Here is an 18,356-nt window from a genome sequence, read left to right on the forward strand (position 1 = left end):
TTAAATCCAGGCGGGAGCAAAGCAAGCGCATCGCAGGGTCCACTCAGTTGAACACCCACACCAGCAGCTCAAACATTTCACCTTCCCAATTCTGTGCTTTCAAGTGCATTTTTGGTCGAATTTGCCTGAGAAAATCAAGGTCGATGTTCATTTTTTTGTTATTTGGCGTGTAAAAAACCTGATTTTTTCCTTGAAAATAAAGAACAAGCTAAACATAGCAGATGTGTCTCACATCCCTCCAAATACATTTCGACCACAAACACTGGAATTCCTTCTTACAATTAAGCCAATGTCACATTATGCAGCATGTAGCTAGTAGGGTATCTCAGACTTGCCAATCGTAGTTGTTGATCCGTCGTCGAACCAAATTACAACGACCATGGCTGTTTCCATGTCGCCTGCTGTCTGACGGAGACGGTGCCGTCCGATGGGTTAACAGGTGCGGTAAATTCATCCTCAATCTCAGCTGTTTTTCCATCCATCTATCCATTATCCAACCCACAATACGAGAGTTAAGAACCATTGAATGCTCATCCGAAAGTGCAACTCGTGACGAAGAGGATGTTTTAGACCTCACAAACAATAAAGAAGCTCATCCCGTAAAAGTTAACCCTTCTTCGCCACAGCACACTATTGGCTCTCAAGAAAAGGGCTAAGCATGAGTGTGCTATAAGGTCAATCACTAAATGTGACATTCAAAGTGATTATTAGGCATGAATATCATCAGGTTCTGGTGATAAGATCAGCAACTGCAGTTGACAAATCTGACATACTTAACGACTAGAAATCATGTAGTGTGACATCGGTTTAAGATGAAAGATCTACATTATACCACAACTTGTACAATTTTGGTAGCTTTGCTTTCTCTGAACCGTCGGACTCGTAGCTCCCAGTTTGTAGGGCGTTCGCTTGGAATTTTCAAATTGGAAACCCGTATTTACCATTTGTCCGATAGCACGTGAACACAGCATTACGGTGGACCGGGATGCTCATCCTCTTTCACTGTGCAAAACTGCAACACCGCCTTGACCTGTACAGTCGAGCAGAGGGCGGGGCTAACGCTAATCACAATGGGCGGGGCCTGGTGTTTTATCCTACAGTACATAGAAATTCACATTGTCATGTCAGAATTAAAGGTGAATGGTAACTAAAGAGTTGGTGTTGTCTTGCATTTTTTATTTATTTATTTATTTTTCACAGAAAGGGAACTATTTTGCTTCTTTCTGGAGCAGACATGTGGCTTCCATTAATGAGCAGAGTGAATCCACCCATCCATCCATCTTCCAACACTCTATATGCTTAACACAGGGTCATGGGGGTCTGCTGGAGCCAATCCCAGCCAGCACAGGGCACAAGGCAGGAACAAACCCCGGGCAGGGCGCCACCCACCGCAGGGCACACACACACCAAGCACACACTAGGGACAAATTAGGATCACCTAATGCACCTAACCTGCATGTCTTTGGACTGTGGGAGGAAACCCATCCAAGACACGTGGGATAATATGCTAACTCCACGCAGGGAGGACCCAGGAAGCGAACCCAGGATTCCTTACTGCAAGGCAGCAGCGCTACCACTGTGCCACCATACTGCCCTGAGCAGTGTGAATTTGTTTACTCATTTAGCAGCAACATATTTAAATCATACATTTTCATTTTCCTACGATCAGAGCACTTAGTGGTCACTTTGTGCACCAGTGATTCAATTTTATAGTCCAGTTTTTTACGGAATCCACTACTGTAATCCAGTCATGTCACTAAGGCGCAGTGGTGGTGCTGCTGCTTTGCAGTAAGGAGACTGTGGAAGATTGTGGGTTCACTTCCCGGTTCCTCCCTGTGTGGATAGCGCTTTGAGTACTGAGAAAAGCGCTATATAAATGTAATGAATTATTATTATTATTATTACTAAATGGTCATTGCTTCTGGGAAGAAGCTCCCCATCTATTAAGGAGACAGGACTTGACTGGAATGAAAACCCCACAGCAACTAGAGCCCCAAAGTGTGGAAAGCCCTGATCTGGCGAGTGCGCTGAAAGTGGATTCACAACCACCTGGTGTTATGAAGAACTACATTGGAGTCATCCTCACCTTGCTGAGATCCGTGTTGAGGTAGTGCAGCATGGCGAGGGTGTGTAACGTTCGGCATATTTTGTCTGGTTCCTGCTTTGTAGCCTTTTCTTGCACATCAAGGATGGAATTCAGTATTTGGGATGCCTCAGCCCTCTGGGCCTCATCTAGAAGCAAAAATTAACAAGAGAGCAATCAGAGAGAGTACCTGGGGAGATAATGCCATTTTACCACAGTGGGCACAAGTTTTTCAGAAGAAATTGACAGCATTTTCCTTTAAAAACGGGGTTAACTGTGAACTGAAAGAGTGCAGAATGTTTAGATCACATAGTTTTGGGTTACCAGGTTGGTCAATTCCTCAAGCTGCACTGGCTTTGGAACTGGAGGACTAAGGAACCAAACAAAAGGAGATATTATAAGAAAGACACTTGTCTCATATCTGCACATTAAGACAAACAGTGAATTACCCCTACAAACTGCCCACCCCGGCTTCTTCCCGCAAGTCCTCTTTGTGAAGACACTCGCCGCAGCCACAATGTGTGCTCTGAAACTGCCAAGCATTTCACGTATTTGTGTAGGCACAGTACGGCCTCTTCAACATATCGCCTCTGTAAGATCATTTTGTCCGTTATGAGATTCTTGAATGGCAGGAGAATGTGTCCTTAGCTCAGGCTTTTAACTGCATTGTTTTGATGAAATATTCATTTATATGCGCCACATCAGAATGAACCCTCATTCTTCATACTTAACTCTGCCATTACCTATGCAAACTGAGGACCCAAGGGGAAATGCAACCAGAAGACTCTATTCTTAATGTCATCCATGACTCCATACAAGTGGCATACGGTAAGTCACTCTGCCATTCCTCCTTCACAGCTCCAGGCTTGTTGAGGAGCTGCTCCAAAACCAGGCAGGATCATTGGGTGACAACTCTAGCAAGGTGACGCTGACAGCTGGCCACTTGGCAGTGTGGTTTCTAGGTGATGTGGTACATTGGGCAAGAACTCTCCCTGCCAGAAAATGGAATTTGAAACAAATGTGGCGCAGTGGGTAGTGCTGCTGCCTTGCAGTAAGGAGACCGGGGTTTGCTTCCCGGGTCCTTCCTGCATGGAGTTTGCATGTCCTCCCCGTGTCTGTGTGGGTTTCCTCTGGTACTCCGGTTTCCTCCCACAGTCCAAAGACATGCAGGTTGGGTGCATTGGCGATCCTAAATTGTCCCTAGTGTGTGCTTGGTGTGTGGGTGTGTGTGTGCCCTGCGGTGGGCTGGCACCCTGCCAGGGGGTTGTTTCCTGCCTTGCACCCTGTGTTGGCTGGGATTGGCTCCAGCAGACCCCCGTGACCCTGTAGTTAGGATATAGCGGGATGGATAATGGATGGATGGATAAATAAATAAATAAAAGGTGGGTGGCAACAGGAGGTGACTATGACTCATCACGACATGGGTGCCAGTGTAAGTACACCTTGACAATTTTCAGCAATGTGACTAAGTTTGGGAGAAATTACAGTAGTGAATTACTGCATGTTGTGTTTTACATCAGCAGAACTAGACATTTTGCTTAAAAGTTTTACTCCATTTACAAACTTAAACCCTTTTGATACTGCAGTGTAGAGAATATCTTCTTCTATAATACGCTACCATAGCTGTCCATTTGTCTGTCCAGGATTTTAAATCACCTGCAGCTCGCAAACCGTTTCACCTATTGACCTGAAATTTGGTACACATATACTACATGACCTTTACTGTCCGCTTTCGGGGTGAGGATTGACCTCCAAGGTTATTCCTCTTTTTATTTTATTTTATTGTAGAATCAGCTCTCAGCAGCGGGCAGCATGCGGCATGCGTACGGGCGCCGTTCTCATCCCTACCACCTTTGCTGTCACTTCCCCTACCTCTTCATATCTTAAATCATTCTTGAGGCTGATTGTAGACTTAAGTTCCAGCTTAAGTGAAAAATTAAGGAAAACGTACACAACACAAACACTGACGACATAATCAGTTTTAACACAAAAAGATGCCAACAAAAGAAGAGAAGAAGCAGGCCGCTAGGGTGGAGAAAAGAAGAGCTGCTCAGGAAGGATCAAGCGCATCAACCTCTGAGCAAATGAATGCTAAACGTACAGAGAAAGAGGATGAAAACTAGGAATGTTGAAGTCAAGTGTATTCACTGCACGTTATCGTGTAGAGCACCGTTACTGGTAATATAATAATTCTTTACATTTATATAGCGCTCTTCTCACTACTCAAAGCGCTTTTCAAAGTGAGTGGGGATTCACTTCAACCACCATCTACCTGGATGATGAGATGGCAGCCATTTTTACACCAGCACTCTCACCACACTTTCGCTGTAGATGATTAGGGGGGCCAGAAGGACCAGGCCATGGAGGGCAGTTTAGCCTGGACATTGGGATACACCCTACACTTTACAAAGGAGGACCAAAGATCTTTGATGACCAAAGAGAGTCAGGACCTCAGTTTTACGTCTCTTCTGAAGGATGGCACCATTTTTACAGCACAGTGTCCCCATCACTGCCCTGGGGAAATGGGTTCCCCCATTCAGACCACAAGGTAAAAGCCTCCTGCTGGCCTCACCAACACCTCTTCTAGCAGCAACCCAAGCTTTTCCTAAATGGTCTCCCATCCAAGTACTGGCCAGGCCTGAACATGCCTAGCTTGTAGTATGGCTGCTGGCATGATGTTCAGTCCTGCCTCATTTGTCTTGAAAATCTGAAATGAACATGCTCCTGATCGCAGTCACATTCTTTAAAAATCCTCTGCCCATCCCTGACTCATTCAAACTATAGCATGCTTCTTTTGTTTAGGTGGATTTGTCTACTGTTACCTGGCAGCTCTTTCCCAATGCCATGTATTAGTGCTTCAGGAAGGAGTCTGCTCATTTGGACAGGTAAGAATGAGACAGTCTCCTACACTGGCCTTCAGCATGGGAAAGATGCATTACAAATAAAATGTACTATTATTATTATTATTGTTAACAACTATGGCAATGAAGTCACTCCACTATGAAGAGGAGTTTAACAGCCCTCTATGAGCATCTTTAAGTCACTGCAATAGATGGAATTTTATATTTCCCTTGGAGGGAAAACTGCCTTTTGACCAAAGCTCTTTAAATAGATAAATGCATAAATAGAGAGAGGAATACAAATATACACACTCTATGTTCTGAACATACGAAAATTTAAAGGAAAGAAAACTTCTGACTTGGCAGTCACAGTATACTGCATATTGCTGTTGGCATAACGGAGCCCCCGTTGCATTTCTTGACACAGTTCTGCTGAATAATTTGTTGGCTACATCTGTTTTCAAACACTTTCTCTTGATTTAAAGGAACAGTTAAATAAACTGTTATAGTGGTAAAGTAACTCTTAAAAATAGGCCCCATCTGTAGGAGGCACTGGATCAAATGTACCCCAAGCCTTAATGTAAGAGGGGTTAAATTCCAGAGCAATTGCAGTTGTTCTTGTAAAAGTGAGTTGACAAGTCCATACCACACATGTCTGAGTCTAAGTGCTGCTACATTCTATGTCTAAAGACGGATCTGTACTTGAGCTGTCAGCCTAACCAGCGGCCTGCAATGATGGCAATAGAAACATTCATTCATTCATTCATTTCCACTGCTTCACTGAGACCAGGTCACAGAGACAACAGTCTTAGCAGTGAGGTCCACATGTCCCTTTTCCCAGGGGATATAATCCTTTTAGTGAGCCCGGAGTCTTCTCTGAGGTCCCTTCACAGCTGGTCATACTTGTAAAACCTCCACAGGGAGGAGTCCAGGAGGCATCCATATCAGATGCCTGAACCACCTCAGCTGGTTCCTGAGGAGCTCCTGGAGGGTCAGCAGTTCTACTCCAAGCCTCTCCCAGATGTCCGTACATCTCTCCACCCCTCTCACCAAGAGAAAGTTCATGTCGGCCGCTTGTACCCGTGATCTCGACTTTTCTATAATTACCCAAAGCTCAAGACCATAGGTGAGAGTAGGGACACAGATCAACCTGTAAATTGAGAGCTTCATCTTCTGACTCAGCTCCTTCTTCACCACTATGGATCAGTATAGCGACCACATCACTGAGCTTGCTGCCCCTATCCGTTTCTTGATCTCACCATCCCTTTTCCCCCTCACTCATAAAAATGACCCTGAGGCACTTAAACTCCTAAACCTGAGACCGTAACTCACCTACCATTTGGAGAGGACAATCACCACTTTTTCCTACTGAGGACCATGGTCTCAGATTTGGAGGTGCTGAATCTCATCCCTGACGCTTCACACAAGTTCCAGGCTAAATTGTTGGCTGCATTCAAACATGATAGATGGTGGATGATGGTGGTGCTTTGCCAATATATTAAGTGTCAGTAAAATTTTGAACCATTGCAACCTTTAGATACTGCAGCTGTGAAGTTGTTTTTAGTGTAATGGAAATACTGAGTAGTCTACATGTTTAGTCACTGTAGCATAAAGTGTCACCAAGCCATCTTTCATACATTTCAACCTACAGTAAGTTAAATTCCATCCATCCATCCATTATCCAACCCGCTGAATCCGAACACAGGGTCACGGGGGTCTGCTGGAGCCAATCCCAGCCAACACAGGGCACAAGGCAGGAAACAATCCTGGGCAGGGTGCCAACCCACCGCAGGTAAGTTAAATTGCTTTTATTTTTTTTTTACTTTTATGCACATAAACATCATGTCACTTTCCTGGTTCGATTTAAAGGAACTGTGAGAATTGAGTTGCATTGATTTTCACATAAGCCTTTGAGCAGCCACAGAGATGAGCATGGGAGGAGACAGAGGCAGAAGTCAGGCTGTTCGCTGCTTTTGTCCAGTAAGGGATGGTAAAGAATATAATGAATATACCCTGTATACTATGGTAGATAGCTGGGACCCTCGACAGTGGAAGGACTTGGGGAGAGAACTTACTCACGGCGTTACCTCCCCAGAGCGCTAGATGGCAGCCTCCTGGGTTGCAGAGGTGCCTCAGTCTCCCACAGGAGTTTGGAACAGCCCTGCCTGGTTCCATGGGTGCTGCCAGGGGGCACTACAGGAACTGTTGGGCCCTTTGTTGCAGCACTTCTACCACACACCTGGAATTGCTGCCAGAAGAATAAACCACTTCTGGGTGCCATATAAAGGGAGCCAGCAGCCACTACACCGGGAGCCACAGTCAGGAGGAAGGGAGACGAAGTTTCCTGAAGGAGGAACGGAGGCAGGGACAGAAAAAGAGAAAGAGAAGAAAAGAAAGTGTTTTGTGCTTTGTGTACTGGGAACTGTGCTGTGAAGGTAGAAAATGAGGGAAAGTGGGCTGAACTTGTGTCTCTGCAGGTCTGTGTCCGGGTTGGGGCGCCTGTTGCACCCCCTGGTATTCCACAATACACAATATCATCCATCCATCCGTTTTCCAACCCGCTGAATCCGAACACAGGGTCACGGGGGTCTCCTGGAGCCAATCCCAGCCAACACAGGGTGCAAGGCAGGAACCAATCCACCGCAGGACAGACACACACACACACACACACACACACACACACACACACACACACACACCTACAGACCAAGCACACACTAGGGCAAGTTTAGAATTGCCAATCCACCTAACCTGAATGTCTTTGGACTGTGGGAGGAAACCGGAGCACCCGGAAGAAACCCATGCAGACACGGGGAGAACATGCAAACGCCACTCAGGAAGGACCCAGGAAGTGAACCCGGGTCTGCTAACTGCGAGGCAGCAGCGCTACCACTGCGCCACCATCCCGCCCTACACAGTATCATTACTACAATATTGAATAAATAAAGAAAATCATTTTCAGTGAACCAAATAAATAAATACTCCTCTAATGCTGAATCTTTCTTATATAGTAATACTCAATCATCTAACCCCGCCTACATATGACCCCGCCCCCCTCCCCCCGAAAGGTGGATTTGCTTCAGTGTGCACGACTACTGCGGTGTCACTGTTCTGCTGTCAGGAGTGGCTTTTGAACAACTAAAACAAAAAAAAATATGAAAACCATACAAGTTGAAGTAACTGCTCTCAATGTAAATTGAAACCGTAAGTTCACAAATCTGCCAATGCTTTTCACGGGGAGATTTTGAAATGTCCAAAATATATATAGTGTGGTGTATTTAAGATAACTCAAAGGTCCCGACAAATTTCTTTGAAGGACAAGTATAACAAATTTCAACAAAAGTCTACTAGGAGCTGAATTGTTTCATGTAGACAACAGAAGAAGCGATTGCAGTAGGTGCTTTTTGTATTATACTATTATACACCCCCTGCTTGCTATGCTCACCAACCATCCCCCCCATCCAAACCCCCCTGCATGCGCTACACACCAGCAACTTTGCGTCTCTGTCACTTGCATATGTGGATTTCACTTTCCCCAAACAACAAAACTTTTCATTCTCACGGATAGGCCTCTTCATTGGGAAGAAACACTACATTTCCCTGATGGCAACACGAATTAGACGATCTACAAGTCTCCGACTTTAAGTTTAAAGCCAAACAATATCTACATACTTCTGTCATATCACCTATGTCCATATATTCGATCTCTTTTCACTTTTACCTTTTCGTCAATATCGCATTGAATTTTGATTCCGTGTTTGGAATTACATTGTGACAACGCAACGTATAACTACCCGTGAGTGAATATCATTTCTTTCTCTCTACACGAACTGTGTCTGACAACAGCATTCACACAAATGAGAAATGATTGAACCATGTGCATGGTTATGTGGTCAGGACTTTTCCAAATCTCTTTGCATAAACTCTTGTCTCACGGGGCTTGAAAATTTCTCTTGCGGGAACAACAAATTTTTGAATTCTCGCAGATACTCCTATTCATTTTGGAAGAAACACTACTTTTTTTTTTTTTTTTTCTTGATGGCAACATGAATTAGATGATCTAGTTTAATTCCGGACAAAATAATCGATCTCTTTTCGTTATTCAGTTATTTCACCAAGTAATAATTTCTGTTTGTTTGCGCTAATGAGATCTTTACTATTCTTTTTTTGAGACTTTTGAATTTTCGTATTCACATTATCTCTAACCTGCTCCGTATGTGTACCGCGTCAACGTTTTTCAATTCTTTACGACGTTCTACTTTGTCATCTACTCTTTGTCTTTTATTTCCAGCCCCGGGCGTGGTTAAATCTCTTTGCACAAAGACTCGTCATGCGGGATGTGAAAGTGTCTCTCTGAGAAAATCACGTCTCGTCTCGTCTCCTTCTCCTTCCAAGATTTCTTTTTTATAACTGAGAGATTTGAATGCACCTAAAAAAAGCTCAAAATTCGCCTATAGAACATATATTTAAAACATTCGCTCCAATTCATATCAAAAATCAGTCACTGTCAATGCCTCAGAATTCAAATAAAAGCACTGCAGCATAAACTTTCACTACCTATGACAAATCTCTAAACTCAAGCAGTAAGCATTGCTAATGGAAGGCAGATGAATGTGGACAAATTGAATAATTAATATTTATGCTGTACTCTATCATTTTTTGACACCCCCAATATTTATGACAAGTCAGTGCTTATGCTTGTTAAAGTATATATATGGAAACATTGTTTTCATACATACACTCCAAGTGTTAATTTAACAGGTTAGGAATTATTATGCTACTGTATATAAAGCCACCATCCCTACATGCATGTAAATATTTTCTTCAGGAAAAGGGTCAGTTTAACCTACAGGTATGGTGCCAATGAAGCAACCTGTAAGGACGTCAGAAACATTTTTATGGTCTGATCCAGACAAACAGAACTTGCAATGTGCTTTAGTGGGGGGTGGTCAAGCCTTGGCCCCAAGTCTAACATGGTAGATCTGCTCTCAACCCAGAAACTGCAGCTTATATGAATTTACTCTGAGCAATCACACACGATAAAAGGGTTTTGTTCAAAGTGTGCAGCAATCAATGTGTGTCGGCAAATGCAAGAAAAAGAAAAAAAAAAATATTGCTTGGTTTGTTAAAAGTGTCAAAGCGCTTCATTGTCGCTAGCCACTCTGCCCACTCACCCTCACTGTGAAAACTCAGGCTGGTGTTGGTATGAATGAATTCCATATAAAACCTTGAATTTCCATAAATGTATTTTACAGTATGTTAACAAGGGGCTAATCTTCTGAATAAAAGCCAAGCTTTGTGCGTCCTGCTGGAGATACTGCTGAACCACTGTCAACCAGAAATATGCAGATATGCACAAATAAATTGACACTTCCTTCAAATTTCTATTTTAATGGAAGGCTGACAGTCCCATTGAAACTCAGTGTTTTCACTATACTTTTTAATGGTCGACACTAATGTCACATTGGGGTTCTACAACATTCTTGCGATGTCACACTCTTATCTTTCCAACTTTATAATCCAGCCCTGACATCCAGACTAACATGTTGGTCATCTCTTTTTATAGTTCTTATATTTATATGCCACCCCTCCCTCCTTTGATCGACCCTAACAATGTTCTTTCTTCTCTCCTGAGTCCAACCATGACATTAATACAGCATCATATTTCCATGCTGCTATTTATAATAACAATCTACTCTTTACATATTTTCAAAAATTTTACACTGTTACTCATAGTGTGCTTGTATTTGCCCACATTGTTAGCCATTTAAAAACCTCTGGACATTCTTAAAGCCCCTTTAAGGTTTTGGGGCCAGAGTTTCTCAGCAGCACTGGGCTCTAGCATGGGAAACAATTAGTTGATCACGGAGGGGGAACAAACAGACAAACACACACACACATGCTGTCACCAGTTAGCCTAACCCAGAGAATGTGAAAGGAAAACTAAAAAACCAGTCAGCACAGGGAGAACACTGGAATTGTACAAAGACCACAACTGGGCGAGGGGCTTGAAGCTGTAATGCTAAATCTGTGAAACAGAAACACAAACCGCTGTACTTCCCAATTGTCATTATATTATATATTTTATTTCCTAATCTGGTTTCCTGTTTTGTACCTATGGTGTTTGATATATTACTTGAACTTGTAAATCTGACCACTTTTAACTCCCACCCAGTTTGTTCAATTTAATCAGCTAGGTGACATCACGTGTATGCACCAAGCTGCCTGTCAAAGCCAACATGCTTCAGCACACCTACTGACTTACAATGACAGTATGGGTGACAGCAGCTACCAGCTTTGACCGAGGCAGCACCATCCAGATGATCACTGGCGGTGTGTATGGATGGTGGCGTAGTACAGGACCCTCACCTCTTTAACATGTCAGAATGTCTACTAACTGTTATAAGTAAAAAAATCAATGCAGACCACAAAGCAGTAATCACACCAGGCTAAGGATTAACAACCCCTCACTCAGCATAGGTACCTTCACTACTCTGTCCAAATAGGCCCTAATAACTCCCCTTCTCATGAGGCCCATACTTGACCCATCTCAAGTAGGTAATTACAGGCCAGTCTCCCTCCTCTCCTTTCTATCTGAAACATCAATCCCAAGTCTCTTCCTTCCTTCCTTCTACAGAACAGACTGCTTGATCCCAATCAGTGGGGCTTCAAGAAGCTTCACTTCACCATGACAGCTCTACTTACCACTGCCACCATGTTACAGCTGTCTAGCGCTACCCACATATAATCTGTCCTCACCCTTCTAGATGGCTCCATCTTTGACAAGATCAAGCCTCAGATCCTCCTTGCCACCCTCTCTGATCTTGGCAGCAGTGGGACTGCTCTCAGGTGGTCCGAGTCCTACCTCTTGCAAGGATCCTACCATGTGTCCTGGTGAAGAAAGCTGTTGAGGGTGCACCAGTTGAGTAGAGGGGTGCACCAAGGACCTGAGCTGGTCCTTCTCTTTTACTCTCCAATTACACCTCCTCACTAGGCCCCATCATCTTGATCTATGGCTTTTCATATCAGTGCTATACCGATGATACGCAGCCGTACCTACCCATATTTATTAATTAATTATGATCATTAACTAATTATGATTCAGTATTGTTGATGTGCACCTGTTTTTTCTACTTTTCAGCATACAAAACCCTTTTTCCTTCAGAGGTGGAGTTGTAGCACAACTGGCAGACTGCTTTGAAAGTGAGAGACACAGCAGCTACCAAACATGATGAAAGCAGAGCCTCACAGTGGACTGACTGTTGACAGTGTGTGTTAACTGGGCAAGTAAGAGGTGAGAAAGAGCAGCTCTGAGCAGATAAGATTTATGATTTCTTTTCTTGAAGACACCTCAATAAAGCCAGTCAATAAATGTACTTCTTTATCACAAAAAGGTAACTGACCAACTTCTATAAGCTAATTCTGCTAAGCCCCACCAGCAAATGGAGCACACCTATAAGTTATTCATTCTTAATCAATCCTCAGTTTTTTCATCCAATAATAGCACCTATAATTTGTGATTGCAAACCAAAAATTCACGGTTCATTGTAACGTTCTTTAATTGGATGAATATGTAAGGAGTCCTGCTTACTGAATGGACTGAACCTGCTACATTGTCTTCCGATCCTATGCTAATGCACAATGCTAAATTTAGAAAACCCTAACTTTGAAATTAAGTATAAAACAGGATATTTAAAAAAAGAACAGCAAATGAATACAAGACATAAAGTACACAGATTACAGGTACAGTACTGTATATTAAGAGTGAGGATTGTGCGTTTCAAAAGTGGCATTCAATGTGTGTTATGCTGCCCTCTGCTGGACACAAGCAGATACATACTTTCTGACTTCTCAAGCACAAAATGCTTACACAGACTGCAAGGTATTTTCTGAATGGTGTCACACTAAACTAAGGCAAATGACTTAAAATAAGAATGACATATTCTTTAAAAAATGTAACCATGATCTTGATGCCCTGATTCAATTTGTTTTGTTCCACAGTTGTAACCCAAGAGCACCGGGCACAGGGTATGTGGAATACCAGAAGATCTCACTCACTCACGGAAGGCTACAGAAGATAATGGAGCCACAGAACAAAAGGCAGTGTGCAACAGCAACACAAGAAAAAAGAAACAAAAAAACGCCAAAGTCACTCTTGAAAAGCAGAAGCTTTTCTTCAGAACCCATTACCCCTGATTTTACTGGAAAGCTATCTAATATAAATCATATTATGTGATATCATCTGTTAAATTCTGCTCCGTACTTGTAATATTTTTATTTTTATACTGTATTGAGGATTACTTGTGTTCTGTTCTGTGTATTGTATCGATCCCCTTCTTTCTGACACCCACTGCACGCCCAACTTACCTGGAAAGGGGTCTCTTTTTGAACTGCCTTTCCCAAGGTTTCTTCCATTTTTTCCCTACATGGGTTTTTTTTGGGGAGTTTTTCCCTGTCTTCTTAGAGAGTCAAGGCTGGGGGGCTGTCAAGAGGCAGGGCCTGTTAAAGCCCATTGCGGCACTTCTTGTGTGATTTTGGGCTGTACCAAAATAAATTGTATTGTACTGTATTGTAATATACACTACCAGAGAAGAGTCTGGACACACCCTGGGTAAGTTTCAGTTTCTTGGCAATCGGTCACATGGAATAACTTTCTTTCTGCAAAACAATCCAAAAGGCTGACATGTTTCTTGAGGATGCTGTTTCATTTTGGCCATTTTGAACCCAGAATTGAACTTTTGGAATGCTAGTACCTTCCAACCCAAGTGAACAGAATAACAAGTTTCAGTGGTGCTATTGCAGTTGCAAAGGTTTCTCTAATAACCAGTTAGCATTTAAAATGACTAACTGAGGATAAGCTAAGGGAGTTAATCACTAGCGCAATGAAGGAATGGCTTCTGAAAATGGGTCTTTGCAGTCATATACTACATAAATTATAAGTTAAAATCAGTCATTTCAAACAGCTATGGCCATTAGCAACACTAGCAATGTCTTTGCTATATTTTTAAATTAATTTAATGATATCTTGATAAAAACGTATCAATTTCTATCAAAATCATGACCATTTCCAGTGGTGTCCAGGCTTTTGTCTGGTAGCGTATGTACGTGCCAATAATAAACATTTCCATCTCAATCTAAGTGTACAGACCAAACAAATCCAGTTGATGAGAGATGTCCTCAGTATCAGGGGTGGGTGACGTTCTCCAGTTTGGACTATCTACACCAGCATTGTAGACTTTCACCATCTTGCTAAGGACAGTGTGCCATATCGAAATGACCTGGAAGGAAAATAGTCAATTGTGAGTATACAATAAGTAAATATTGATTTCTGTTGTGACCCTGCCATACTTGTAAGTCACAGAAAAAAAAAATGATGTCCACAGTGAGTTGGGTGGAATGGCGGCCTACAAGCATACTAAAATTTGCTGACCTCTTCAGTTTCTATTGTTGGGAGTTTGAGCATGTAATAAGTGTCAAAAACTGTGACAAGTAGTGGAGATTCTATATGAATCATTAATCATTATAATAATAAGAACATTAGGGAATGGCTGGGTTGATCAGAACTTCAAAAACATAATTTTCAAGATGATGATCAATACTTATGATTTTCTGCTGATTTGTGCAGAAAAACAATAATAAACAGATGGTGGTACATGAAACTATTATGAGATAAAGAAGACAGAAGTGCGAGTGAAATGACAAACTGACTCAATTCAAGATAAAGTCAAAAACACATCCTATAGTACGGCACCCCGGCATGTACACCGGTGTTTCCAGCCACCGACTGATTGTCCGTGCCATTATCTTGATCAGTCACCTACTATGCAATGTGTCAACTTAACTCCTCAACCCGTCCCTCTAGTTTGGGTTTCTCCCCTTACCAACAAGTAAATCAACCATAAAAGACTGAACATTACTGCACAGAGCTCAACTGCAGCTTGTGCAAACAAAGCTAACCATAACGACAACAGCATCCATGTTCAGATCAATCAAACTAAAAATATTAATGCTTGTTTTGCTTCTCTGTTTAAGAATAAAAGGTGACTGAACATGTTACTGGTAAACATACCTGAAATTTAGGAGGATTTCATAAAAAGCATCATGTGGCAAATAAGAAAGAAACTACAGTCATGGCCGAAATTATCGGCACCCCTGGAATTTTCCTTTCTATTTCTCCCAGAAAATTGTTGCAATTACAAATGTTTTGGTATACACATGTTTATTTCCTTTATGTGCATTGGAACAACACAAAAAACAGAGAAAAAAAGCCAAATCTGACATCATTTCACACAAAACTCAAAAACCGGGCTGGACAAAATTATTGGCACCCTCAACTTAATATTTGGTTGCACGCCCTTTGGAAAAAATAACTGAAATCAAGCGCTTCCTATAACCATCAACAAGCTTGTCACACCTCTCAACTGGAATTTCCGACCACTCTTCTTTTGCAAACTGCTCAAGGTTTCTCAGATTTGAAGGGCGCCTTCTCCCAACAGCAATTTTGAGATCTCTCCATAAGTGTTCAATCGGATTTAGATCCGGACTCATTGCTGGCCACTTCAGAACTCTCCAGCGCTTTGTCTTCAACCATTTCTGAGAGCTTTTAGAGGTATGTTTGGGTTCATTGTCCTGCTGGAACACCCATGACCTCTGATGCAGACCCAGCTTTCTGACACTGGGCCTTACATTGCGCCCCAATATCTTTTGGTAGTCTTCATATTTCATGATGCTTTGCACACAGTCAAGGCATCCAGTGTCAGTGGCAGCAAAACATCCGCAAAACATCTTAGAACCTCCACCATGTTTGACTGTAGGTACTGTGTTCTTTTCTTCATAGGCCTCATTTCGTTTTCTGTAAACAGTAGAATGATGAGTTTTACCAAAAAGCTCTACCTTGGTCTCATCTGTCCACAAGACGTTTGCCCGGAAGGATTTTGGCTTCCTCAAGTACATTTTGGCAAACTCCAGTCTGGCTTTTTTATGTTTCTGTGTCAGCAGTGGAGTCCTCCTGGCTCTCCTGCCATAGCGTTTCATTTCGTTCAGATGTCGATGGATAGTTCGAGCTGACACTGTTGCACCCTGAGTCTGCAGAACAGCTTGAATATGTTTTGAAGTTGATTGGGGTTGTTTATCCACCATTCGGACTATCCTTCGTTGCAGTCTTTTATCCATTTTTCTCTTCCGTCCACATCCAGGGAGATTAACTACAGTGCCATGTGTTGTGAACTTCTTGATTATGTTGTGCACAGTGGACAAAGGAACATGAAGATCTCTGGAGATGGATTTGTAGCCTTCAGATTGTTGATATTTTTCTACAATTTTTGTTCTCAAGAACTCAGACAATTCTCTGCTCTTCTTTCTGTTCTCCATGCTTAGTGTGGCACACTCAGACACACAACAAAAAGATTGAGTCAAGTTTTCCCCATTTTAACTGGCTTCAGGTGTGATTGCTATATTGCCAGCACCTGTTTCTTGCCACAGGTGAGTTCAAACGAGCATCATATGCTTGAATTAAAACGATTTACTCACAATTTTGAAAGGGTGCCAATAATTTTGTCCGGCCCATTTTTGGAGTTCTGTGTGACATGATGTCAGATTTGGCTTTTTTTCTCTGTTTTTTTGTGTTGTTCCAATGCACATAAAGGAAATAAACATCCATCCATCCACTTTCCAACCCGCTAAATCCGAACACAGGGTCACGGGGGTCTGCTGGAGCCAATCCCAGCCAACACAGGCCACAAGGCAGGAACCAATCCTGGGCAGGGTGCCAACCCACCACAGGACACACACAAACACACCCACACACCAAGCACACACTAGGGCCAATTCAGAATCGCCAATCCACCTAACCTGCATGTCTTTGGACTGTGGGAGGAAACCGGAGCGCCCGGAGGAAACCCATGCAGACACGGGGAGAACATGCAAAATCCACGCAGGGAGGACCCGGGAAGCGAACCCAGGTCCCCAGGTCTCCCAACCCGGAAATAAACATGTGTATACCAAAACATTTGTAATTGCAATAATTTTCTGGGAGAAATGGTGCATTTTCTGGGAAAATTCCAGAAGTGCCGATAATTTCGGCCATGACTGTAAGTCCTGAAAAAGGTGTCTTTTAATGCAACCTATTCAGATGTAAACCATCATAAATGCTGTTGTGTGAGATTCTTCAAATTTAAATTCACTTATTCATCAGGGGTACAACACTATTAACCGATCCTTGCCCCAAGTGCATTGAGAATGTTGCTTGAGACAGCACACTAAGATAATATTTGGTCAGCCACAGAAATCAGTAAGATGCCAAAAAAAACAGTTCATAGGAAGGAATCCCGCATTTAGGCATACACATCCCAGCTGTATCAACTACAAGTGGCAGCAGTTGTGATTGGTCAAATGAACGAATAGGTGTGTCAATGCATTCATATAAACACTCCTCTCCAAGATGGTGGGAACTAAAGGTTGTTGTCTTTGCTAGTTTTGTAAACAGAAACTACAAAAGGAATTTAAAAATGTTTTATGCACTTTGTTTTCTTGTAATAAAACAAAAAGGTCTTTAAACTAGCAATTTGGTCTGGACACTTTGTGAATCACTTTCACTGATCAAATATAAACTCAAAGACTGAGCATACACACCATCCGACTTCATTCTGGGTGGCAGATATTTGTCTGAGCCTGCAATGTGCTTGGAGAACAGAGGCACAAGGCCAAGTGCCTTCTAATCAGCAACAGACAAGCCTTTCTTTTTCTTTTTTTAATTTTATTGATTTTATTGTAATCATTCCATACCAATAGATCATTTTTTTTTAAAAATAGGATTGAAAACAAATCAACCCCCATCCCTGAGAAAAAAGAGCATGGCCAATGGAATAAAACTTAAAGCTAGTAAAAATAAATACATTGATGAGTTTAATAGGCGGATAAAAGGAAGAGAATCTACTTCCTCAGTGCTTTAAGAGCTTATTCTAAAATATTATTGATTAGATCCTGCCAGGTTTTAAAAAAGTTCTGCACATATTCTCTAACTGAGAATTTGATTTTTTCCAATTTCAAATAATATACAACATCAGTTACCCACTGACTTAAAAGAGGAGAGTTAGGATTCTTCCAGTTTAGCAAAATAAGTCTACGTGCCAATAGTGTAGTGAATGCAGTCACAGTTTGTTTGTCTTTCTTCACTTTAAACCCATCTGGAAGAGCACCAAACACAGCTGTTAATGGGTTAGGAGGGATTGTGACACCAAGGCTGTCTGAAAGGCACTTAAAGATTTTTGTCCAGAATGATGTTAATTTGGTGCAGGCCTAAAACATGTGACCCAGTGAGGCTGGAACTTGATTACAGCATTAGCAGGTTGGATCTTGCCCTGGAAACATTTTGGACAGTTTTAAGTGAGACAGATGAGCTCGATATATAATTTTGAGTCGAATAATTGTATGCT

General features: G+C 42.2%; 1 protein-coding gene across 1 annotated transcript in view; it reads right to left on the reverse strand.

Annotated features, from left to right (window-relative positions):
• The window catches only part of zmynd12 (zinc finger, MYND-type containing 12), a 29,333-nt gene that overhangs the window by 2,687 nt on the left and 8,290 nt on the right, over positions 1-18,356 (reverse strand). The window contains exons 6-7 of the mRNA XM_028807688.2: positions 14,072-14,201; positions 2,087-2,232 (exon numbers count right to left, since the gene is read on the reverse strand). Of these exons, the coding sequence (XP_028663521.1) occupies positions 2,087-2,232; positions 14,072-14,201 (276 nt within the window). The remainder of the gene's footprint in view (positions 1-2,086; positions 2,233-14,071; positions 14,202-18,356) is intronic.

This window comes from Erpetoichthys calabaricus, chromosome 8 (assembly GCF_900747795.2).
Source record: "Erpetoichthys calabaricus chromosome 8, fErpCal1.3, whole genome shotgun sequence".
Taxonomy (NCBI): domain Eukaryota; kingdom Metazoa; phylum Chordata; class Cladistia; order Polypteriformes; family Polypteridae; genus Erpetoichthys; species Erpetoichthys calabaricus.